The 27,052-nt window shown below is 43.8% G+C and overlaps 1 protein-coding gene across 2 annotated transcripts in view; it reads left to right on the top strand.

Moving 5' to 3' along the window:
- Positions 1–27,052, top strand: part of cfap58 (cilia and flagella associated protein 58) — a 216,046-nt gene that overhangs the window by 73,503 nt on the left and 115,491 nt on the right. For both annotated transcript variants that reach the window (XM_041209910.1, XM_041209909.1), the window contains exons 12-13: positions 1,210–1,350; positions 9,334–9,557. In XM_041209910.1, coding sequence (XP_041065844.1) covers positions 1,210–1,350; positions 9,334–9,557 — 365 coding nt within the window. The remainder of the gene's footprint in view (positions 1–1,209; positions 1,351–9,333; positions 9,558–27,052) is intronic.

The following is a 27,052-nucleotide window of genomic DNA, read 5'->3' on the forward strand; positions in this document are numbered from 1 at the left end:
GTTAGAAACACAATAGGAATCCTGGGCTTTATAATTAAAGGCATAGAGTACAAAAGCAAAGTAGTTATGGTGAATCTTTATGAAATGCTGGTTTGGCCTCAACTGGTGCATTGTATCCAATGCTGGGCATGTACTTTAGGAAGGATGTGAAGGCCTTAGAGAGAGTGCAGAGAAGATTCATGAGAATGGTTCCAGGGATTTTAATTAGGTGAATAGATTGGGGAAGCCGGATTGTTCTTCTTAGAGAAGAAGTTTTATAGAAGAGTTCAAAAATCATGAGGGGTCTAGACAGAACAGATAGAGAGAAACTTCCCATTACCAGAAGGGGCGAGAACCAGAGAACATGGATTTAAGGTCATAGGCAAAACCAACGGCGTCATGAAGAAAAATCTCTTTTACACGGCAAGTGGTTAGGATCAGGAAACTGCCTGAGAGTGTGGTGGAGCTAGACACAATTGTGGATTGCAACATGGAATTGGATAAGCATCTGAATAGAAAAAAAATTACAGGGCTATGGGGTAGGGGCAGGTGAGAAGGACTAGCTGAGTGGATTTTGTGGAGAGCTGGCATGGACACTGTGGACTAAGTGGCCTCCATCTGTGCTGTAACCATTCTATGATTATTTTTGGCCAGCACTCTCCCCGCCCCAACCCCTCAAAGATTATCTGTTCAATAATTTTAAATTTAGGATATATGTACGTCATGTATGAGAAACCTTAATGCTGATGCCGAGAGATCAAAATGGAAAATTAGTCTATTTCTAGGCATATCTGCCAGTCTCATAAAAGACAGAAAAAACTCTTTTAAAAAAAAATGAAACATAAGTAAATATATGACTGTGCAATTAATTCCTGCCTTCTTTGATAATAAATTCAGAGGGCAAACCAATTGATTAAAAAAGTAAATTATAGTGTGGAAATTCAGTCCCTTGGAACCTGTAATACTTAGATTTCTGCTTGCATTGTTTGGGGAAGAATTAGAATTCTGGCAGGAGCAGACTTGCTGGTGCTTCACCAGCTACTATTCTGTCATTGAGCAGAGTTGTACCCCAAGACATTACTACACTTGGTTATAGCTATGTTATGGGCATATGTTACAAAGCTTCTATTCCAATGGAATCCATGCAGGATCTATAAATTTTCAAACCATTGACCATTCTACACAATTTCAGCTATTTCAAAACGCTCTCCCTTTCTTTCCTAACCACAGACTGAACTGCAGAAGATGAAGCAACAGGCCCAGGACACCAGGATTTTCATTGAAAACCAAGAGACAGAGGAAAGAAAGCTGCTGAGAATTATTAATGAGGCTGACACAGAGAGGATTCGGCAAAAGAAAGAGTTGGACCAGGTATGTCACATTGGATTGCGAGACGATTAATTCATTCCATTCTAAAACGACGCTGCAATTTGAGAGTGTCAGCAAAGGTAACTAAGTACTATATGAATGCAAGCATTTAAAATTATGCGCTGTGATTTCTGAATAGCAGTTGTCAGTCCCCTCTTACAGAATCAGCAGTTTTGTTTAAGTTCTGTGTTTTAGCATTTATTTATACATAGTTCTAGGCTTTTTATAAAATTTGTTTTTGGGATGGGAGCATCACTGCCTAGGCCAGCGTTTATTACCCATCCCTAGTTGCCCTTGAGCAGGTGGTGATGAGCCGCCTACAACTGATGCTTGCTAAGCCATTTCGGCAGGCAGTTAAGAGTCAACCACATTGTTGTGGGACTGGAGTCACATGTAAACCAAACAGGGTAAGGATGGCAAATTTTCTCCCCTAAAGAATACCAGTGAACCAGATGGGTTTTCATAACAACTTGGTAGTGTCATAGTCGGCATTACTAATAGTAGTTTTTTTTAATTCCAGATTTGTTAATTAATTGAATTTAAATTTCTCCAGCTCCCATGGAGGGGGAGTTTGAATTCACATTTCTGGACTATTAGTCTGGGCCCCTGGGTCAATAGTTCAGTAACATTATCACTATGTTACCATCCCCCTAAAACTGTTGTGCTTGTGTTCTTCTGCACCCTCAATCTCACTTGCTTCAGAAATCTGGTGTGCCCTTCCCATGAGTTTTACTCTGTGCCCAAATGTCCAACACGTTTTCATCGTATGTGCAACTCTGCTGGAAGTGCACATCGTAAAATATACCCTTGCATGTCAGTAGGCTATTGGGGGTTGGGGGGGTGGGGGGGGGTGGGGCTTACCGTCAAACCAGGTTTAGCCCTGACGTGGACTTTCATTAGGCGGGGTTGGGGGGGGGCGTCACTGGATCAGTGGAATGGAATTGATGCTGAATGTTTCCTAGCTTTGTAACATTAACATTCAGGGATGAATTTTCCCTTGATGTGATTTTACCACAAGTGGAAGGTTGGTCTTTTGCCACAACTCGGTCAGAACTCTAGCCCATTTCCCTCAGTTATTGCTCATTAGTTGTGCAGAATAAGCTCTTGCAGCACAGAGCTTGTTGCTGTGGAAAATGCAATAGTGCCCGGTAGGACCCCAAAAGCAATTTTTAAATTATTATTCATTTTTACAGGATGTGGGTTTTGCTGGCTGGGCCAGCATTTATTGCCCATCCCTAATTGCCCTTGAGAAAGAGGTGGTGAGCTGCCTTCTTGAAGCGCTGCAGTCCTGTGGTGTAGGTGCACCCACAGCACAGTTAGGGAGGGAGTTCCAGGATTTTGACCCAATGACAGTGAAGAAATGGCGATATATTTCCAAGTCAGGATGGTGAGCGGCTCGGAGGGCAACTTCCACGTGATGGGGTTCCTATGTATCTGCTACCCTTGACCTTCAAGATGGTAGTGGTTGTGGGTTTGGAAGGTGCTGCCTAAGGAGCATTGGTGAGTTTCTGCAGTGCATCTTGTAGATGATACACACTGCTGCCACTGTGTATTGGTGATGGAGGGAGTGAATGTTTGTGGAAGGGGTGCCAATCAAGTGGGCTGCTTTGTCCTGGATGGTGTTAAGCTTCTTGAGTGTTGTGGGAGCTGCAGTCATCCAGACAAATGGGGAGTATTCCATCACACTCCTGACTTGTGCCTTGTAGATGGTGGACAGGCTTTGGGGATTCTGAGATCTGCTCTTGTATTTAATGGCTAGTATTTAAATGGCTAGTCCAGTTCAGTTTCTGGTTAATGGTAACCCCCAGGATGTTAATAGTGCTATTCAATGTCAAGGGCAGGTGGTTAGATTCTCTCTTGTTGGAGATGATCATTGCCTGGCACTTGTGTGGCGCGAGTGTTACTTGCCACTTGTCAGCCCAAGCCTGGATATTGTTCAGGTCTTGCTGCATAGTCATAGAGTCATAGAGGTCTACAGCACAGAAAAAGGCCCTTCAGCCCATCGATTCTGTGCTAATCAAACAAGTACCTAACTATTCTAATCCCATTTTGCAGCATTAGGCCGATAGCCTTGTATGCCATGGTATCTCAAGTGCACATCCAAATACTTAAGTGTTATGAGGGTTTCTGCCTCTACCACCCTTTCAGACAGTGAGTTTCAGATTCCCACCACCCTCTGGGTGAAAAAATTCTTCCTCACATCCCCTCTAAACCACCTGCCCCTTACCTTAAATCTATGCCCCCTGGTTATTGATCCCTCCACCAAAGGGAAAAGTTCCTCCCTGTCTACCCTATGTATGCCCCTCATAATTTTGTACACCTCAGTCATGTCCCCCCTCAATCTCCTCTGCTCCAGGGAAAATAATCCCAATCTATCCAATCTCTCCTCATAACTAAAACCCTCCAGCCCAGGCAACATCCTGGTAAATCTCCCCTGCACTGTCCCTAGTGCAATCACGTCCTTCCTATAATATGGATTCCAGAACGGCACGCAATACTCTAGCTGTTGCCTAGCCAGCGTTTTATATAGTTCCAGCAAAACCTCCCTGCTGTTGTATGCAATTCTCGGCTAATAAGGGCAAGTATCCCATGTGCCTTCTTAACCACCTTATCTATCTGCCCCACTACCTTAAGAGACTGCTGGACATGCACACCAAGGAACCTCTGATCCTCGGTACTTCCCAGGGTCCTACTATTCATCATGTATTCCGGTACCTTGTTTGTCCTGCCCAAGTGCATCACCTCACACTTATCCAGATTAAATTCCATTTGCCACTGATCAGCCCATCTATATCCTCCTGTAACCTAAGGCTATCCTCCTCACTATTTACCACTCACCAATTTTCATCTCATCCGTGAACTTACTGATCAACCCGCCTACATTCAAGTCTAAATCATTTATATATACCACAAACAGCAAGGGACCCAACACTGATCCCTGTGGAACCCCACTGGACACAGGCATCCAGTCACAAAAACACCCCTCGACCATCCTGCTTCCTGCCACTCAGCCAATTCTGGATCCAATTTGCCAAATTGCCTTGGATCCCAAGGGTTTTTACCTTCGTTATCAGTCTCCCATGCGGGACCTTATCAAAAGCCTTGCTGAAGTCCAAGTAGACTACGTCAAATGCATTGCCCTCATCTACACACCTGGTCACCTCTTTGAAAAATTCAATCAAATTGGTCAGACATGACCTCCCCCTAACAAAACCATGCTGACTGTCCTTGATTAATCCCAGCCTCTCCAAGAGTAGATTAACTCTGTCCCTCAGAATTGCTTCCAATAGTTTCCCCACCACTGAAGTTAGACTGATTGGCCTGTAGTTCCTTGGTTTATCCCTTCCTCCCTTCTTGAATAACGATACCAAATTGGCTGTCCTCCAGTCCTCTGGCATCTCTCCCGTGGCCAGAGAGGTATTGAAAATTATTGCTCGCACCCCTTCTATCTCCTCCCTTGTATCACTCAACAGCCTGGAATACATTTCATCCGGGCTTGGAGATTTATCAATTTTTAAGCCTGCCAGACCACTTAGAACCTCTTCTCTTTCTATTCTAATTTCTTTAATTATATCACAGCCCTTCTGCCTGATTTCCATCCCCATGTTGTCCCTCTCACTTGTGAACACCTACACAAAGTATTCATTTAGAACCCTACTACTCTGGCTCCACACACAAATTACCACTATGGTCCTTAATGGGCCCTACTCTTTCCCTAGTTATCCTCTTATTCTTAATGTACTTGTAAGATAACTTTGGATTTTCCTTTATTTTACCTGCCAATGTTTTTTCAATGTTTTGCTCTCCTAATTTCTTTTTTAAGTTCCCCCCTACACATTCTATACTCCTCAAGGGCTTCTGCTGTTTTGAGCCCTCGGTATCTGCCATAAGCCTCCCTTTTTCTCTTTAGCTAATCCTGTATATCTCTCGACATCCAGGGTTCCCTGAATTTGTTAGTCCCACTCTTTATCTTTATTGGAATATGTTGGCCCTGTACTCTCCCTATTTCATTCTTGAATGAGTCTCATGGCTCTGACGCAGATTTACCTAAAAGTAGCTGCTCCCAGTCCACTCTGGCCAAATCATATCTGATCTTATTAAAATCGGCCTTCCCCCAATTTAGAACTCTAATTTCTAGCCCATCCTTGTCCTTTTCCATAACAACCTTGAATCTAACTGAGTTATGATCACTGTCTGCAAAATGCTCCCCCACTGATACCTCTACCACTTGCCCGGCTACATTTCCTAAAATTAAGTCCAGGACCTTTTACGCACTGGTTTAAAAAGCTCTCCTAGATGCATTTTAAGAATTTCGTTCCATCTAAACCTATCACACCATGACTAACCCAGTTAATGTTGGGGATGTTGAAATTCCCCACTATTACTACCCTATTATTTTTACATTTCTCTGAAATTTGCCTACATATCTGTTCTTCTATTTCTCTCTGACTGTTTGGAGGCATATAGTACACTCCCAGCAATGTGATTGCTCCTTTCTCGTTTTTTAGTTCTACCCATATGGCTTCATTTGAGGAGCCTTCTAAGATGTCATCCCTCCTTACTTCTGTAATTGACTCCTTGATCAATATTGCAATACCCCCTCCTCTTTTACCTCCTTCCCCGTCTTGCCTGAGGACCCTATATCCTGGAATATTGAGTCACCAATCCTGACTCTCTCTCAACCATGTCTCTGTGACAGCAATGACATCATACTTCCATGTGTTAATTTGTGCCCTCAACTCATCTGCCTTATTCGTCAGGCTCCTTGCATTAAAATAAATACCATCCAACCTTGCCAAACTCCCTTGTGCCTTAACTGTCCGATAATTTCTATGCCTTCCAGACTCACTTGTTCTCTCTTCTAATTTTGGCTGTGCATCTCCCCCTGCTGAACCTTTCCTCAGGATCCCATCCCCTTGCCAAGTTAGTTTAAATCCTCCCCAACAGCACTAGTAAACTTCCCCTCAAGGATGTTGGTCCCATTCTGGTTCAGATGCAACCCGTCCGCCTTGTACAGGTCCCACCACCCCCAGAAATGGTCCCAATGTCCCAGAAATCTAAAGCTCTCCCTCCTGCACCATCTCTCCAGCCACGCATTCATCTGGACTGACCTCATATTTCTGTACTCACTAGCGCCTGGCACCGGAAGTAATCCAGAGATTACTACCTTTGAGGTCCTGTTTTTTAATCTGCTTCCTAGCTCCCTAGGTTCTGCTTGCAGGACCGCATTTCTCTTTCTACCAATGTTGTTGGTACCAATATGTACTATGATCTCTGTCTGCTTGCCCTCCCCCTTTAGAATGCCCTGCAGCCATTCAGTGACATCTATCCCTGGCACCAGGGAAGCAACATACCATCCTGGAGTCACGTCTATGGCTGCAGACACGCCTGTCTGTTCCCTACCACTATTGCTCTTCCTCTCTTTATCCTCCCCCCGTGCAGCTGAGCCACTCACAGTGCCACAGTTTTCCAATGGTTCTCGAGCGAGATGCACCCTGGGGATTTCCTGACTACCTGCCTGGCACCTTTCTTCTGACTGATGGTCATCCACTTCCTCTCTGTCTGCACTTCTGTAAGCTGCGAGATGACCACGTTTTAAAACGTGCTATCCACGAAACTCTCAGCCTCGCGGATGCACCTCAGAGCCTCCAGCTGCCGCTCAGGCTCCGAAACTCAGAGCTCAAGTAGCTGCAGCTGGTGGCACTTTCTGCACACGTGGTCGGTCAGGGCACAAGGAACGTCTAGGACTTCCCACATGTTGCAGGTGGTACATAACATGGGACTGAGCTGCCCTGCCATGCCTCTAGTTGAAAAAAACTCCTTATTTTAAGTTAAATACAGTAAAAAAAATTATTTATGTACTTTAAATAAAATCTAGAACTCTTACTTTTCCTTAGCTTAATCTATTTTAACTGGAGAAAAACTGGAGAAAAACACTTACCCACTACTCACCACTCAGCTCTCACCTTTGTGCTGACATCACTTTTTGAACCTTGCCCGTACTCGCACTGATTCTGATCTCTCCACCGCTCTCTCATCCTGTCTTCTGATGTCACTCTTGTTATTTTCAACAAGAACTGACTGCAGGACACTCTTCCCAGACTGCTTCACCATGATGCTGACTACAGGACACTCTTCCCAGTCTGCTTCACCATGATGCTGACTGCAGGACACTCATCCCAGACTGCTTCACCATGATGCTGACTACAGGACACTCTTCCCAGTCTGCTTCACCATGATGCTGACTGCAGGACACTCATCCCAGACTGCTTCACCATGATGCTGACTGCAGGACACTCTTCTCAGACTGCTTCACCATGATGCTGACTACAGGACACTCTTCCCAGTCTGCTTCACCATGATGCTGACTGCAGGACACTCTTCCCAGACTGCTTCACCATGATGCTGACTACAGGACACTCTTCCCAGTCTGCTTCACCACGATGCTGACTGCAGGACACTCATCCCAGACTGCTTCACCATGATGCTGACTGCAGGACACTCTTCCCAGTCTGCTTCACCATGATGCTGACTGCAGGACACTCTTCCCAGTTTGCTTCACCATGATGCTGACTGCAGGACACTCTTCCCAGTCTGCTTCACCATGACGCTGACTGCAGGACACTCTTCCCAGTCTGCTTCACCATGACGCTGACTGCAGGACACTCTTCCCAGTCTGCTTCACCATGACGCTGACTGCAGGACACTCTTCCCAGTCTGCTTCACCATGATGCTGACTGCAGGACACTCTTCCCAGTCTGCTTCACCATGACGCTGACTGCAGGACACTCTTCCCAGTCTGCTTCACCATGATGCTGACTGCAGGACACTCTTCTCAGCAAAATTCTGCCGTGATGGGATTTGAACCCCAGTCCCCAGAGCATTATCCTGGGTCACTGGATTACAAGCCCAGTGACAATACCACTGTGCCACCACCTTCCCCCTATTTGCAGTTGGACATGGGGCTGCTTCAGTATCTGAGGGAGTCGCGAATGGTGCTGAGCATTGTGCAATCGTCAGCGAACATCCCCACTTCTGACCTCATGATGGATGGAAGGTCATTGACGAAGCAGCTGAAGATGGTTGGGCCGAGGACACTACCCTGTGGGACTCCTGCAATTAAGGAAATTAATGCCTAAAGGCTTCCTAAAATGTTTAAATGAAGGCCACGATTATTATTTAAGTGTAAGATGGTTACTGGGCTTTCTCCCACCAAGCAACTTTTACAGTGGGTTTCATTGTTAGTCCAGGGTTTACTGGCACCACTCCTGAATTTCCTCTGATTCTGACTGCTTGGACATTTCCCACACCATTTGCCTCACCATTGCCCACTATTCCTTCATCTGGTCAGCCGCACACCCTGGAAATAACACACTCAACCTTGTTGCCTCTGCTCACCTGCATCTTCTCCTTTAAGACCACTCCCCTTTAAACCCAGATCTTTGATCAAGTTTTTGGTCGCCCCTCCTTCTTTGCTGGTGTGTACATCTATGCCCGTTTATGCTTCTTTGAGGGGGCTTGGGATAGTTTTCAACGATAAAGGTGCGACATAAATGCAGTTTGCTTCAGTGGGAAGCGGTTACGTTACACACTGATGCCGCAGTCATACTGCAAATGCAGCCTAAGTTGCTTGTGGTGTTCAAGTATAGCAAGTACATTGCGGAAAAGCAGTTTTTTTTTTCTTTTTGTTTGCTAAAGTAACAGCTTATGGTTATTTGAAATCAATTTTGTCCAATATTCTCCAAGCTGAGTCTTAATTTATGATTTCATTATTACCCCCATCATATACCTATTAGCAAACATTAAGGGCCATTAAGCTTATTATGTGTCTTTAATTGCAGGGAAGCCTTCCTTGTTTTTTCAAGCTTAAAGCTTATGTAGTTCCAAAGATTGATTCCTGGTCACCCTGTTCACTGATGGAACAAGACTTCAGTGTGTTTTCATGTTGTTTCTACAATTAACTTTTTTTTTAAACATCCTTGCCAGATTATCAGTGAAAGAGACATTCTAGGCACTCAGCTCGTGCGTCGCAATGATGAACTGGCACTGCTGTATGAGAAGATCAAGATTCAGCATTCCATGTTAAATAAAGGCGAAATACAATACAGACAGCGGGTGGAGGATATTCGGCTCCTCCGAATGGAGATCAAAAAACTAAGGCGGGAAAAACACCTCCTAAGCAAGAGTGTTTCTAATCTGGAGGACCTCAGGTAAAACTAGGAAATCTGCTTGTGAAGGAATTCGAAAAAAAAAAATCATTACTGGGTCTTGGATGCACTGGCATGGCTGTCATTTATTGCCCAGCAGAGAGTAGTTATAAGACTCATGTATGGGCCAGGCCAGGTATGGCTGGGAAGCAATGTGTCCTTTCCTAAAGGGCAGCAGTGAACCTGTTGGGCTTTTAGAACAGTCTGCCAGCTTTTATGTGGTCACTTGATATCAGCTTTTTATTTCCAGTTTTATTGGAAAACTGTGTTTAAATTCTCACGCTTCCGTGGTGAGGTTTGAGCTCGCTTTGAACTGGCTTATAAATCCAAACCCCTGGGTATTTTGTCCAGTAACATGATCACAACCATATGATCATATCCATAGAAGATGTTCTCTTAATTTAAAAAAGAAACAAAGCTCTTCTTCTTCTCCTGCTGGTCTGTTGTTTCTTAAGCATTGGACTTCTACCACCAACTCACCCAAGTAACCATGCTGCATGCCTGAGCTTATGCAGTGGATGCCAGCGAATAGAGAGCATCTTGCTGGAGTCCGATCCTGTTCCCAATGAATGGCGACACATTCAACTTTCCAGCAGGGATTTTAGATAGAACTTAGGATTGAGAAGGCTAACTGAGTTCTTTGCTTTCCTCTCTTTAGGCCAGGGATGTTGAGGTCATTTGTAGCCCCAGCTTTACTACCCTTTCTGTTGAGATCAGGCATCAGCACAGCTCATGGATTGAACCTGAAACCTTCCTGTTCTGTATAATTTAGTAGCACACAGTTCACATAAAGCTTATGGCAGAGGGCTGTTGATCTATTTATTATGGGGCATAACTTCCACGGGGTGGGGGTGGAGGGGTGGGGGGGGGGGGGTGGTTTCCAAAATCCCAACATAACTCATCATATTTTGAAATGTGCTTCCATTATTGTTTCTGTAAAGGCATTCAATGCTCTAGCAACCCTCTGTATAATACAAATCCTCTCAACTCTTCCATTCCTTCTTTTGGTCATTATCTTAATTTTATACTTTTTAGTTTCTGGTGCAGTGACCAATGGAAATAGCTTTTCCTTGATTTACTTTATCAAAACCTGTCATAATTTTTGAATAACTCTATTAGACTTTGGTCTTAAGAAAAGAACCACAGTTTCTTTAGCAAATCCCCTCATCCTTTTCTCCTCTTAGTGAACCTCTTCAATACCTGCCCTAGGGCTTTGACACCCTTAAAATATCTAAAAATCTGGCTGTGTTTAAACTGTACTGCCATGGAAGGAACTCGAACTGGACACTACTTTGTTTCTATTGGTGATCACATAGTTTCAGGGCAGCTGGAGAGTGTATATATTGTGATACACAGGTTGGGACAGGCTGAATGGACAGAGGGTTTTTATCCTTTCATTATTGTTTGTACGCTGTTATGATGTGGCTCTGTGGTTTGAACTGTGAAGGGCTCTACTCTGTGTCGGTAAACCAAGTGCTTTCAGGCTGCAGGTGGGACTGTCGGCATTTTCAAAATATTACAAACAACTCTTAAGTTATAAAGTGAGGCGCAAGAGACTCCTTTTAAACCAGAATTCACTACCGAACCCCTTGTGACATAAGTTCAGTTGATTAAATTTGCCATCCACAAGGAGGTTTCTGCATTGCTGGGAAGCGGGGGCCTTTACAGTGACATGAAATTGGCAGCATTACTGCTCCCTTAAAGATCTCCTTCTGCACCAGAGCTCTACCTTAACAGAAACTTCACTGGAATATGGTCACTGAACTCAATAATTTGAATCAAATGAAATGTATAAAAGCACGACAAGCAAAATTAGAATAAATTGGGCTGAATTTTTCCAAGCTGTTTAGTATTCTTTAGGGGACCTGAACGGTTTGTGATAAAATGGAATATCTAAATAGCTCATAGAAATCTCAACCGATGTACTGTCAGCATAAATATTGAACATCATAAGCAAGTTTTTTTTTCCTCTTCCCCCGCTCCCCCCCCCACCCCCCGCTAATTTATGAACTCAGCCTGCAACTGCAGTCGGTTGTGTGAAGTCTTGTTTCTCACCACAAAATTGGTTTTAACTGTTTTCGATAACGTTTTAATACAAGTAGACACTGCTGTCATATTCAATAAATCAATTATTACTTAATGGTGGGACGTTGTTGGGACAAAAAGTAAATTCATCCTGAATGTGTTGCAGATGTGAAAAGAAAGTGGTGGCTGATGGTAGGACAACTTTGCAAATTTACTAGACCCGCTCGAATGACCTCATCAGCCTTCTGTTATGTGTGAGCACATATCGGTTAATCAGCTCAAAGATTGCCAAATTTGATGCCTGATGGTTCTGAGTAATTTCTGAAGGTTTTCAAACGGTTGAAGGATTAAGTTTCACAGGAACAATTTTAATGCTCATTAACCCCTTCAGCCTTCCTTCCTCTCTCCCTATACGTTTTGACTGGCAGACCAGACGGTGGTGTTCTATATTATCTCAATTTTCACCTTTCTTATTTCCAATTGTTTATGGTCCTATGCATGAAGAGCCTCTGTGGCTATTATCCTGCACCCTCAGTTTATTTTAGTGTGCACCCAAAAATTACTTTGAAAATCATTCCTTACACATTTATGTCAAAGTGCTGTGAATCTATTGCATAATTTGTACCTAGTTTTTATGATGGCAACTTTTACATTGTCATTTACTGTCTGTATTTAAATATAAAAGACATAGAGGCATTCATTTTGTTTCGCCTACTTCGTGGTTGTCACGATTTAGTCATATTGTTGTCACTTTGTGAAATAATGCCAGCAATAATTGCCTGTTAAACTTTAGTATTCCTTGTATTTCAATCACCGTACCACTGCTGGTGCTCTAGCAGCATTCTAACCTGTTTCTGTCTGCCATATCCTTTACATTTTGCCATTTTATGAATTAATCTTCCACCTCTTTCGTGGCACAATGAGAAAAAGGAAAGTTGCAGGAAATTGGATACTGAACAAGAATAGTTTCTTTTTGTTATCAGATGGTTATTTTTTTTAATCTCAAAGCACAAGTTCCTCACTGTTTGCATGAGTGACTGACCGGCTTTCCATTTTAAATCTCCACCTTACTGATGCTCTGACTTCTTTATCCTTGGCTTTCTACTGTTGCAGTCAAACTCAGTGGAAGCGCAGGGACACCACCTCATCTTTCTACTAGACATTTTGGCTTAACGTTGCCTCTAACAACTTCACACAACCACAGCTCCCATTTTCTCTCTGCTAACAGCTACTGATAATCTAGGATGATGTATGAGAAATTTTGAGGATGGAAGAAGTTGTGGGTTGGTGCTTGGCATGTGGATCTACTTTTTAAATTTGTTTATGAAATGCAGGCCTCACTGGGAAGGCAGACATTTAGTGCCCATCCCTATTTGCCCTTGGGAAGGTGGTGCTGAGCCACCTTCTTGAACAACTGCAGTCCATGTGTGAAAGTAATCTCACAATGTCATTAGGGAGCGAGTTCCAGGACTTTGACTCAGTAATGATGAAGGAGCAGTGATATTTCTAAGTCAGGATGGTGTATAACTTGGAGGGGAACTTGAAGGCACTGGTGTTCCCATGCACTTGCCACCCTTGTCCTTCTAGGTGATAAATGTCGCGGGTTTGGGAGGCGCAGTTGGAGAAGTCTTGGTGAATTGCTGCAGTGCATTTTGTAGATGGTATGCACTGCAGCCACAATGTATCATTAGTGGAAGGAGTGAATATTTAAGATGGTGGATCTTAATGTGCCAGTCAAGCAGGCTGTTTTGTCCTGGATGGTGTCAAACATCTTGAATGTTGTTGGAGCTTCAATTATCCAGGCAGGCGGAGAGTATTCCATCACACTCCTGACTTGTGCTTTATGAATGGTGGACATGCTTTGGAGAATCAGGAAGTGAGCTGAATTGAATTGGCTGAATGCTGTGATGGGAACCTGAGGAAGAGGCCGGGATGGATTGTTGACTCGGCATTTCTGGCTGAAGATAGTTGCGAATGTTTCAGTCTATCTTTTCCATTTTTGTTGGACTTTTCTACACTCCTCTTTGACATAGAGCTGGCATTATGCTCAACATGCCTGATTCTTTCACCACAGTATTGAGACATGAGAACATGTTCCGCTTTGCCAGTTTTTCGATACTTTCCTCCCCCTTTGCTATTTTGCTTTAAGCATTCCATGGTTTATTTGGGGCTCGCATTTATCTGTGACTTGTCCAATGGGTTGGAATTGCGAATAAAATAATGGCAAGACTAACAGCGCTCACCCATCTGAAAATTGGACAGCATCTTCCACAGTCCACACGCAGTTAAACGTGGAAATCAGGAAATCCCTGTCTGAGATGTTCTGCTCCTCCAAATGCTACATGTAAACAATATCTTGTGGGGAGACTCGCCATTAAAACATGTTGAACAACATGAAGTTGCTGTACCTACCTGATAGATACATGGTCATGAGAAAAATTAAGAGTTTGTTCATTCCAGTGCAAGTAATCTTTTATTGGTATGAAGACATAATTTCTGTTTAGCAACCACTCTGGCACTGAAAATTAACATTTATAATTGTGGAATTTCATTCCTTCTGATTTTAATTAATGTTAAAGATTTAAATAAAACTTTTTTTCTACTTTTTCTTTCTTTCTCTTTTATTTCTCTCTTAGTCTTATCTTTCTTTCTGTCTCTTTACTTTCTGTCCCTGAGTTGAAATTAAATTCAATATTCCGACACTTCCTGGTTCAGACTCTCTGCTGCTCATTAACAAAATCTTCTAGTTGATTGTTTAAGGCAGTGCATATTGTTGTCCCCATTCACCTAGATCCCAGATACTGTTCAGAGGATGCTGCGCTATTTGGCTAGTTAGCTGACAGAAACTTCCAGACAAAAGCCCAAAGAAAGTCAATGGGCAAGTGCAGGTGTAACAAACTCCTGGTGCAATTCATTCACTGCTGACTGCAAGATCCAGCCCAATGATTTTCTCTTTTTTCATAAGGTGTTTTATTCTCATATTATTATATCTGTTCTCCTAGTCACTTTACAGATCATTCATTTTTGTTTCTTGTGTATGTGGCCATATTTACTCCATCCCCTTATCCTTTGCTTTGTTCTTTCTCATAACCTGTTCCTCCAGTTTTGATAAAGGGTTATAGACCTGAACTTTAACCTACCCCTTTATCTGTTTGCAAAGCCACTGTCTGACCTGCTGAGTATACCAGTGTTTTCAGTTCCCATTTTAGAGTTTCAGTATCAGCTGTATTTTGCTTTTTCTATTTGGGAGACTCTACGGACGAGCCCAAAAGGAACCAAGAGAAACAAAAAATGGAGATAGAACTCTGGCTTGTGGCAGCCAAAATGTAAAGCCAAATGGATCCAGGGATATTTCTGGTGATAACAGAGCATTGATGAGTGTGGCTCCAGCAGCACCCAAGAAGCTCGACACCATCCGGGAGAAAGCAGTCTGCTTGATCATCACCTCATCCAACAACTGAAACTTTCACTCCCCCCATCACCAGCGCAGTGACAGCGGTGTGCACCGTCTACAGGATGCACTGCAGCAGCTTACCAAGGCTCCTTCGACCGCACCTTCCAAACCTGCAACCTCTACCATCTAGAAGGACAAAGGCAACAGAAGAATGGGAACACTGACACCTGTAAGTTCCCCTCCAAGCCACACATCATCCTGACTTGGAACAATATTGCCTTTCCTTCACTGTTGTGGGATCAAAATCCTGGAACTCCCTTCCCAGCAACAGTGTATGTACCTGCACCAGATGGACTGAAGCAGTTCAGGCAGGTGGCTCAACCATCACCTTCTCAAGGGCAATTAGGGATGGGCAACAAATGCTGGCCTTGCTAGTGACACCCACACCTCATGAAAGAATGAAAAAAGAGATTAAGAGAAACATGTACCGGTTGTAAATAGAAGACAAAGAAGAGATGAAAGGAAATACTCTGCAGTAAAAATCTGTGGTCCTTTGGTGGGATGAGGTTCACTTCTACAAAAGATTAAGTCAACTTGGAGCATTCACACAAGAAATGGTAGGATATTGAGAAGAGTAGAGAAACAGAGGCACTTGGTGTGCATGTCCACAGATCCCTGAAGGTAGCAGGACAGGTAGATAAGACAGCTAAGATGACAAATGGGATACTTTCCGTTATTAGCTGAAACATGGAATACAAGAGTAGGGAGGTTATGCTAGAACTGTATAAAACAGTATTAAGCCACAGGCAGAGTCCTCCGCAATTCTGGTCACCACATTACAGAAAAGATGTGATAGCACTAGAGAGGGTACAGAGGAGGTTTACAAAGATGTTGCTAGGACTGGAGAATTTTAGCTATGAACAAAGATTGGATAAACTGGGGTTGTTTTCTTTGGAACAGTGGATGCGGAAGGGAGATTTAATTGAAATGCATAGAATTATGAGGTGTCCAGAGAGAGAGAGAGAGAGGATAGGAAGGACTTATTTCCCTTGGCAGAGAGGTCAATAACCAGGGCCATGGATTTAAAGTGATTAAAGATGAGAGGGGAGTTGAGGAGAAATTGTTTCACCCAGAAGGTGGTGGGGTTTGGAACACACTGTTTGAAAGGGTGGTAGGGGCTCATACAAATTAAATACGAATCCTCACTTCATTTAAAATGTACTAGGATATGTACTGGGACTGTCATAATCTACAAGGTTATGGACCAAGAACTGGAAAGTGGGATTAGGTTGGATAGCTCTTTTTCAGATGGTACATCCACAATGGGCTGAATTTCCTCCTTCTGTGCTGTAAATGTCTGTGATTCTATAATTCATTCACAAACTTGTGCCCAGAATCGGAGACAGTTGTGGAGGTAGGAAGACATTTTTTATTCTTTCATGGGATATGGGCTTTGCTGGCAAGGCCAGCATTTGTTGCCCGTCCCTAATTGCCCTTGAACTGATTGGCTTGCTAAGCCATTTCAGAGGGTGTTAAGAGTCAACCACATTGCTGCGGGTCTAGAGCCTACGCCAGACCAGGTAAGGATGGCAGATGTCCCTCTCTATAGGGCATTAGTGAACCAGATGGGTTTTTACAATAATCAATAGTAGTTATCATGATCACTATTACTGAGACTAGCTTTATAGTCCAGATTTATTAATTGAATTCAAATTCCATTAGCTGTCAAAGTGGGAGTTGAACCCAAGCCCCAAGCGCATTAGTCTGGGCCTCTGGATTACTAGCCCTGTGATATTTGCATTATGCCACTATCTCTCCCCAAAGGTGTGCTGCTGGACGTCTTCCAGTGGAATGAAGGAGCAAGGAGGAGTGGAAAGGTGACTGAACAGCAGAGTTTGATCCTGGGGTCCAGCACAGGTGCTTAGTGGCCACAGGTGTTGGAAGTGTGTACAAGCAGAACTGGCAAAGCAACAACAGAATAGTCAGAGTGAAATCTGAGAATCTGAAGTAATACATCTAGGGAGCAAGGGGAGGGTGAATGTGTATTCACAGGACCAGTGCAGATGAGGTAGCTAGTCCGGGAAGCAGCTGTTGAGAGGCAAAGAACATACGAGATCCAGAACAGTAGTAAGAGGTATGGGAACCAATCCAACAAAGGACATTGGACGAATTCTGAAGGATAAATGGCCATGGCAAAGCAGAGATCATTCAGCAACACAGGAGCAGAATCCGGACCAGAATGGGAACCATAAGGATATTGAGAAGAATAGAGAAACAGAGGCGCCATGGTGTGCATGTCCACAGATCCCTGAAGGTAGCAGGACAGGTAGATAAGGCAGCTTTCCTATGTTGGAACTGTATAAAACAGTATTAGGCCACAGGCAGAGTCGTCCGCAATTCTGGTCACCACATTACAGAAAGGATGTGATGGCACTAGAGAGGGTACAGAGGAGATTTACAAAGATGTTGCTAGGACTGGAGAATTTTAGCTATAAACAAAGATTGGATAAACTGGGGTTGTTTTCTTTGGAACAGTGGATGCTGAAGGGAGATTTAATTGAAATGCATAGAATTATGAGGTGTCCAGAGAGAGAGAGAGGATAGGAAGGACTTATTTCCCTTGGCAGAGAGGTCAATAACCAGGGGCATAGATTTAAAGTGATTAGTAGAAGGATGAGAGGGGAGTTGAGGAGAAATTGTTTCACCCAGAAGGTGATGGGGTTTGGAACACACTGTTTGAAAGGGTGGTAGAGACAGAAACTCATACAAATTAAATACGAATCCTCACTCCATTTAAAATGTACTAGGATGTGTACTTGGAAATCTAGGCCCTGATATTTATAGAAAGGCACATTCAGGCACATAGTCAGTAAACACAAACATACGGGTTTCCAGGGCACCTGCAGCTTTTAACTGCAGGACAACTTTTTAATTTTTCTGGGGTTTTCCCACCTGACAGTCAGTCTGAGTGACAGACTGATTGACAGGCTGATTGATGGGATAATTAATGTGCTGATTGACAGCCTGTTTGACAAGGGCCATGGCAAAGCAGAGATCATTCAGCAGCATAGGAGCAGAATCCGGACCAGAATGGGAACCATAAGGAGCAACTCAGAGATAGTCCAGTGTAGAGTGGAAACTTCCCCATGGATGAACAAAACAACAAGCCCATTGAAGCAAGCCAAATACTGACACTAGGCAGTCCGTGGAGAATAAGGCTTCAGTCGAAAGCGGTGACAAAGGTGAACATAAACAGAGGGACAGCAGTCAGCCACTTAACCCCTTGAGACAGTCCAATGACATGATGCCTGATCTGTGACCCATCTCCAATTATCTGCCTTTGCACATATTCATTGGTACCTTTCGTTAACAAGTATCTATCAATCTCGGATTTAAAATTAACAATTGACAATCTAGCATCAATTGTCACTTGCAGAAGAGAGTTCCAAACTTCCACCCCTCTTTGCACGTAGAAGCATTTCCTAATTTCACTCCTGAAAGGCCTGGCTCTAACTTTTAGGATATGTTCCCTAGCCCTAGACCCCTCAACCAGTGAAAATAGTTTCTCCCTCTCTGTCATATCAGTTTCTGTTAACACCTTGAAATTTTGATCAAATCACCCCGTAACTTTGTAAATTACAGGGAATACAGTCCTAGTTTGTGTAATTGCTTCTCAGAATTAACCATCCATGTAGTGCACATATCATTCTGTTAATTATACACTGCAGTCCCTCCAAGGCCATTATATCCTTCCTAAGGTGTTTTGCCTAGAATTGAACACGGTTCTCCAGGTGTGGTCTAACCAGTACTTTGATTGGTCTCCAAAGCCTTCATGTTCTTCCTAACGTGTGGTGCCTGGAATTGTACAATACCCCAGCTGGGGATGAACTACTATTTTATGCCGGTTTATCATAACTTCCTGGCTTTTGTACTCTATGCCTCTAATTACAAAGCAGGATTCCATTTGCTTTATTAACTGCTTTGCCAACCTACCCTGCCACCTTCAAAGATTTGTGCAAAAACACCCCCAGGTTTCTCAGTTCTTGCAACACCTTTAACATTACACCATTATTATGTGTTGTCTCACCTTATTCTTCCTACCAAAATGTATCAGCTCATACTTTATTGTGCTGATTTTCATCCACTGTTTGTATTTCCATTCCATTAAACTGTCCATGTCCTCTTAAGTCTATCACTATCTCCCTTATTTCCATTCCATTAAACTGTCCATGTCCTCTCACTATCTCCCTCAGTTTATTGTACTTCCAAGTTTTGTGCCATCAGCAGATTTCAAAGTTGTATCCTGTACTCCCAAGTCTGAGTTATTAATGTCTTTGAAAAAGAGCTGTGGTCCTAGTACTGAACCATAGGAAACTCTACTGTATACCATCCTCCATTCTGAAAAACAGCCGTTCACCTCAACTCTGTTTCCTATCCCTTAGCCAATTTTGTATACATGCCACTCCTATTTTATCCCATGTGCTTCAATTTTGCTAACAAGCCTAATATGTGGTACTTTCAAATGCTTTTTGAAAATCCGTACACACATTATCTGGGCCACCGTCATCTGCCCTCTCTGTTGCCTTATCAAAAAAACTCAATCCAGGATCCTTATTTCTTAGGGCAGAATTTTACATTCGGCGTGCGAGCACATGCCCGATACGCCGGAACGTAAAATGACGCGCCATGACGCTGGGCGTGTGTTCCGACATCACTGCGCACTGTCGTGATATTTCACTAGGCGGGTGTGCTATGAGGATGGAGGCACATCTACAGGCAGGCGGGTAGGCCACATTTTCAAAAACCTCAGCCATGGGTGGGATAAGAGGGGTGAGTGGACTCGCTAATGTGAGTTGTTTGTATTTTAGCTCATAACTTGCTGCTGCTTGCTTGTATGAACAGGTCATCTTCATTTCGCTTCAGAGCTGCTTTGATAGAAATAAGAGGCTTCAGTTCAGGACTCTGGAGGAGTCATACCACTTGGGACTTTCCAGGTATCAGACAGCCTTCTGTTACCCTGGGAATGGGGATTGCGGTCTCCGCTGGAGGCACCTACTCTGAGGAGGAAGAGAGGGCCAGAAGGGGGAGGAGGCCAGGTGTCCCTTCTTAGCCTCCAGGAAAGCAACCTGTGGGAGGACAGGCGCAGGCAAAAGGGGGGCAGGGCCAACAGGAAGTCCAAGATGGCAGGGGCTGCAGAAGATGCCAGGGTTTACAGGCGACGATGCAGCTACCTCAGTATGCCTGGGGTGCAATGTCGAAGGAGGCTCCGCCTCTCAAGGGAGAGCGTGACCGCCATTTGTCAGATGATTGGGCCTGAGATCAGCTCCAACAGTGTGGGTGGACACCCCATGCCAGTGGCGTCGAACGTCACAGTGGCCCTCAGCTTCCATGCCTCCGGCTCTTTCCAGGGGTCGGTGGATGATCTGTGTGCAGTCTCCCAATCAGCTGTCCACAGTTGTCTCAAGCTGGTGACAGACGCTCTGTTCAGGCACGCATTGATTTTCATTCACTACCGCACGGACGAGGCCAGCCAGGCAGAGCGAGCCAGAGACCTTGCAGTGATTGCTGGGTTCCCCCACGTCTAGGGTGCAATTGACTGCACACGTGTGGCCATCAAGGCACCAGTGGGTGAGCCCGGTGCCTTCATCAACAGGAATGGCTTCCACCCCATGAACGTACAGATAGTGTGTGACCATAGGATGCAGATTCTGCAACTCTGTGCAAGATATCCAGGCAGCTCTCATGACGCTTACGTCCTGAGCCACTGCCAGATGCCGAGGCTCTTCAGTGCTCCAGCCTGGCTAAATGGATGGCTGCTGGGCAACAAGTGTTATCCCCTCAAGAGGTGGCTCATGCTGCCTCTCCGCCATTCAAGAACAGAGGCCAAGCAGCGGTACAATAGGAGCCACGCCTCCACAAAGGCGGTGGTAGAGAGAATCATCGGTCTTCTCAATATGCGTTTCCGATGCCTGGACTGTTCAGGGGGCGCACTGCAATACCCCCCTGATAGTGTGCCACTGATAGTGGTTGCACGCTGCACTCTCCATAATCTGGTGCTGGAAAGGGGGAACGCAGTGGAGGAAGAAGATGTTGATGCAGCTGCTCTGGCAGCAGACTTTGAGTCCAGTATTGAGTCTGGGGACGAGCACGGTCAGGAGAACACTGAGGGGATAGACGCTGACCTAGGCAACCTCCAGGGAGGCAGGGACACCTGGGACGCTTTGATCCAATGCTCCTTCAGCTAGCCTACCAAAGAAGAACCATCACCACATGCCAGGGCTGCAGGCTCTATACTCGAATACCTGACAGGAACATTTGCTTGGTGAATAACATGCACTATGTGCCATTTCAATAATGTTCAATGACGAACAAGTCACTCATAACATCATGGGTTACCCTGCACCTGCAGAACTAATGAAGCTCCCAGAAGCTTGCTGAACACAAATACATTTAATGGTGTTGTGCCTGGCATACATAAAACAAATTAAATGGAAAGGTGTTATCCATCACACCTACTAATAAATAAATTAAAAGCGGGGACAAAAAATATCACCAGTGATAAGCCCATGTTGTGTTTAAGGTAGTTTAAGTTTTCACTTGTGGGTGCTATGTCTAGGTGCTCCCCCCTCGCTGGCACCGGCATTGGAGACATCATGCTCATTCTGCTACCTAGTTGGCCTTGATGACCTTAGCGGGCGTCCTCTGGCCCGTGGAGCCTGTGCTGGCCCCGCCTGGGAGGGAGCGGCTAGTGCCACGGCTGGCATCTCCCCAGTCGCCGCAGCCTCATCAGGTGCCACACGGTCACTGGCAGAGGGGCGGAGGAGCTGCTGCCATCATCCGGAGCGCCCTGAAAAGAGCCTGCAGGGGATGACAAGCAGCTCATGCGCCAATGTCAGGTCGCTTTGGACCTCCCTGCTCACCATTGATGGATGGGCACCTAGCTGGGATACTGGGCACCCAATCCATCTCCCACGCTGACATTGCCCACCTGAGGTCAGTGTCGGTGTGAGGGCTTGCGGGTCCGAGCGCGTCCCTGGGAACCCCTGATTCAGCTCCTGGAGGAGCCTCTCCGTGAGAGTCGCAACTCTCTCCATGGAGGAGGCAGTGCGCTCGGCCATGAGGGTCATTGCATTGCTCATGCTCCGCGTGGATTCCTCCATAACAGAGACCATGGCACGCATTTCCGCTCCTGCTGAGCCCGCCCAACGAATGTAAAATCCTGGCCTTAATTTAAATATCTGAATCAAAGGGAAATTTGTACAAGAGTTTATTTTCACTAGGAACTTTTCAAGAAAATGTACTACATTAACAATTGGGATCTCCAGCACTTTGTTGTCCTCCAGCGTTGATTTTAAACCCTTATCCTATCAAATAAACAGGCACTAAACACAATTGGCACAACAAATGTGACAGCAAGTGCTTGTTGAATTAAAACTACACATTCAGTAATTGGTACAAATCTTGGATATATTTGCAAATCCGTTTTTAGCATGCCGTTTCTACAGCAGGAGCTTAGTGTGATGCATCTGTACCTCCATCTGCATGTTTCAAATAAAACAACCAAGGAATTCCAAAAGAATTAATAATAACATTGAGGATTTGTTCGAAATATATTGCATGTTAAAATTCATAAAATGCAGAAAGGGAATTAAGTTGAAATATTAGGAAAATTGGCATTAAACCGCTCAATGGCAACAGTGGTAGTTACTGACTATTTGATTTCTTTTAATCTCTCACAAATAAAGACATTTTGTCAAATGTCAACATTTAATAATAAATATTATTTTAATATTAAATGTAGCAAGCATTCTTAGATTTTTGTAGGACCACTCGCAGAACAAAATGTTGCAAGGCGTGTTACAGAAGGAGAATTGGAGACCAAGTAGAAAGCAGAAGAGAAATTAACTTAACACATTTTCTTAATTCATTTATCTATAATTTTATCCCCTTTTTTATCCAATTTTCTATCCTTTTTTCCCACCTCTGCTCCCTCCCCCACCCCATCCCCTACAGGGCCATCTGTCACTTGTTCCATGTTGTCATTTTACACAATGCTATCCTTGTTCTGCTATAATCACATTCTGCTTTCTTACCTTTATGCTACCATTAACATTTCTTTTTTAGCACTAACCACTACCATTAACAATCCCTTTGTCCTTTAGTTCATGACATCCTTGTCAATCCCTCCTTTATCCCCATCTATCGATGGCCTTCTATCTAGCTCCATCTGCCCCACCCCCTCTTAAACAGTATAAATTGCATCACATTCCCACTTCTCTTCAGCTCTGAAGGAGGGCCCTCTCTATAATGTACTTTGGCTGTGGTTCAGTTAGTAGCATATTCACCTCTGAGTCAGGAGACTTTAGCTTCAAGTCCCACACCAGAGACTTGAGCCTACAATCTAGGTTGACACTCCAATGAAGTACTGCAGGTGGTGTGAATTGTCAGAGATGCTGTCTTTCTGATGAGGTGTTAAAGAGAGACTAGCTTTCTCTCCTCACAGGACGTTGGAAGATATCCCATGATGCTATTTCAAAGAAGTGCAGGGGAGTTGTCCCTGTTATTCTGGCCAATATTTAACCCTCAATCAACACTACCAAACAGATTATCTGGTCATTATCATATTGATGTTTGTGGGAGATTGGTGTCTGCAAATTGGCTGCCCTGTTTCCTATATTACAGCAGTAACTACAGATCAAAAGATTTCATTGACTGTAAAGCGGTTTGTTATTTCCTGGGGTTGTGAAAGTCACTAAATAATTGCAAGTCTTCATTTTCTATGACAGTTCAACACTGGCTTCAATATTGTATGGAAGTATCATTCTAGATTATGTGCTTAAGGGCTTGAACCCATGTCCCTTTGACTCAAAAGAGAGTGGGGACCAAGCTAAGATCTAGTGAGAACGTAGCAGAGTATGCAGGTGGTATGAGTGTAAGTTGTGCAAATGTATCACCGCTATTCAAGAAAGGGTGGAGACAGAAAGCAGGAAAATATAGGCCTGTTAGCCGAACATCTGTCATAGCGAAAATGCTGGAATCCATTATTAAAGAGGTAATAGCAGGGCATTTAGAAAATCATAATGCAGTCAGGCAGAGTCAGCATAGTTTAATGAAAGGAAAATCATGTTTGACTAATTTGCTAGAGTTCTTTGAGAAAGTAACAAGCGAGGTGGCTAAAGGGGAACCTGTAGATGTGTACTTGGATTTCCAAAAGACATTCGATAAGATGCCACATCAAAGGTTAATGCACAATACAAGATCTCACAGTGTAGGGAGGTAACATGTTAGCATGGATAGTGGATTGGTTAGCTAACAGGAAGCAGAAAGCAGGGAAAAATGGGTCATTTTCAGGTTGGCATGCTGTTTCTAGTGGAGTGTCACAGGGTTCAGTGCTGGGACTTAACTATTTACGATTCATATCAATGACTTCAATGAAGGGACCAAATGTATGGTAGCTAAATTTGCTGATGGCACAAAGTTAGCTTGGAAAGTAAGTTTTCAAGAGGACATAAAGAGTCTACAAAGGGATTTAAATAGATTGAGTGACTGGGCAGAAAATTTGACAAATGGAGTATAATATGGAAAAATACGAACTTGTCCAGTTTGGCAGGAAGAATAGTACATTATTTGAATGGAGAAAGACTACAGAACTCTACAGTTTAGAGGGATCTGGGTGTCCTGGTACATGAATCACAGAACGTATGCAGGTACAAGTGATTAGGAAGGCAAATGGAATGTTGATGTTTATGGCGAAGGGAATTGAGTATGAAAGTAGGGAAGTGTTGCTACAGCTGTACAAGACCTTAGTTAGACAGCATTTGGAGTACTGTGTACAGCCTTGGTCTCCTTAAGAAAGGATATAATTGCATTAGAGACATGGAGACAGTGGTGTAGTGGTAATGTCGCTGGAATAATAATCCAGAAGCCTAGGCTAATGCTCTGAGGATATGGGTTCCAATCCCACCATGGCAGCTGGTGGAATTCAAATTTAATTAATAAAATCTGGAATTAAAAGCTATTCTCAGTAATAGTGACCATGAATCAATTGTCGTAAAAAACCCATCTGGTTCACTAATGCCCTTTAAGGAAGAAAATCTGCTGGTCTGCCCTACGTGTGACTCCGGACCCTACATCAATGTGGTTGACTCTTAACTGCCCCCTGAAATGGCCCAGCAAGCAATTAGGGATGGGCAACAAATGCTGGCCTTGCCAGCGACACCCACATCCCATGAAAGAATAAATAAAAAAGAGGAGTTCAGAGAAGGTTCACTGAACTGATTCCTGGAATGAAGGAATTATCTTATAGGAAAGGTTGGCAGGTTAGGCCTATATCCATTGGAAGTTAGAAGAACGAGAGGTGATCTTAGTGAAACATATAAAATCTTGAGGGGACTTGAGAGGATGCTTGCCTTTGTAGGAGATTCTAGAACTAAGGGACACAGTTTAAAAATAGGGGGTATCCCATTTAAGACTGAATTGCGATTTTTTTTTTCCCCTCCCAGGGGCTTGGTAGTCTGTGAAATTCTCTTCCCAAGAGAGCAGTGAAGGCATGGTCATTCAGTATATTCAAAATAGATTTTTGATCGACAAGGGATTCAAGGGTAATGGTGGGGGTGGGAGTGGGGGGGCAGACCGGAAAGTGGAGTTGAGGCCACAGTCAAATCAGCCATGATCTTATCGAATGGGGGAGCAGCTCAAGGGGTCAAATGGCCCACTCCTGCTCCTAATTCTTACGTTCTTGTGATCAGGTGCTACCCACTGTAGCTGTTTTTTTTCCAGAGGTACATTATAAGAAAATGCTTGTTTTGTTTTAAACAAACCATCAAATAGCTCATATTGATGCTTAGAACAACGACATTTGTTAATTTCTTTAATATAGAAATTCATCTGATAAATTTGAAGTTTTCTGTTCCTTCTTCGTTGACTCATTAGAATGGTATGAAGTGGAGATGAGGTGATTTCACTCTGAAGATATCAAAAGTTACACTACACTTTCAGCACAAAAAGATATTGCTGTCATTCAGATATGAGGGCCAATAAGTTTAGCTTTGTCAGCACTGCCCACATCCCAAAACAAAGGTTCTTTAACCAAGGAGAATACATGGAATCATAGAATGGTTACAGCACAGTGAGGCCATTCATTGTGTCTGGGCTGGCCCTCTGGTGGAGCAATTCAGCTAATCCTAGACCCACCAACCCCCTTTCCCCAGAGGCCTGCAATACTTTTCTCTTCGGGCGCTTATCCAATTCCCTTTTGAAAGTCACAATTGAACCGGACTCTAGCAGTCGCTCGTGCAGTGCCGTCCAAATCCTAATCACTTGCTGCGTAAAAATGCTTTTCCTCATTTCCCCATTGGTTTTTTTGATAGTCACTTTAAACCTGTGTCCTCTGGTTCTTGACCTGTCTGCCACTAGGAGCAGTTTCACGCTACTCTGTCCAGAGCCCTCATGATTCTGAAGAACACCTTATCTTCAAGGAGAACAGCATCGCTTCTCCAACCTATCCCTTATCTCTGGATTTAAAAAAAGGTCAAAGAAAGTGATTGTCAGCAATATGCTACCCTGGTATGGACTGTTTGGACAATATTTAGCAAGTATAAAAGAATATTTTCTGCCCTTGCAGAACTTACATGGGTGGAGCTGAGGAATGGGAAAGGTGTGACCACACTAAGAGGGTTGTATTATAGACCGCCCAATAGTCAGAGAGAATTGGAGGAGCAAATCTGTTGAGAGGTAGCAGACCGATGTAAGAAACAGAAAGTTGTGATAGGAGGAGATTTTAACTTTCCACATATTGACTGGGATTCCCATATTGTAAAAGGGCTGGATGGCTTGAAGTTTGTCAAATGTGTTCAGGGAAGTTTTCTTAATCAATATCTAGAGGTACCAATGAGAGAGGATGCAATACTTGATCTCCTATTAGGGAACCAGACAGGTCAGGTGACAGAAGTATGTGTAGGCGAACATTTTGGGTCCATTGACCACAATGTCATTAGTTTTAAGCTAATTATGGCTAAGGATAGGTCTGGTCCTCGAGTTGAGATTCTAAATTGGGGAAAGGCCAATTTTGTGGAAATGA

This window comes from Carcharodon carcharias, chromosome 17, assembly GCF_017639515.1.
Source record: "Carcharodon carcharias isolate sCarCar2 chromosome 17, sCarCar2.pri, whole genome shotgun sequence".
NCBI classification, from domain to species: domain Eukaryota; kingdom Metazoa; phylum Chordata; class Chondrichthyes; order Lamniformes; family Lamnidae; genus Carcharodon; species Carcharodon carcharias.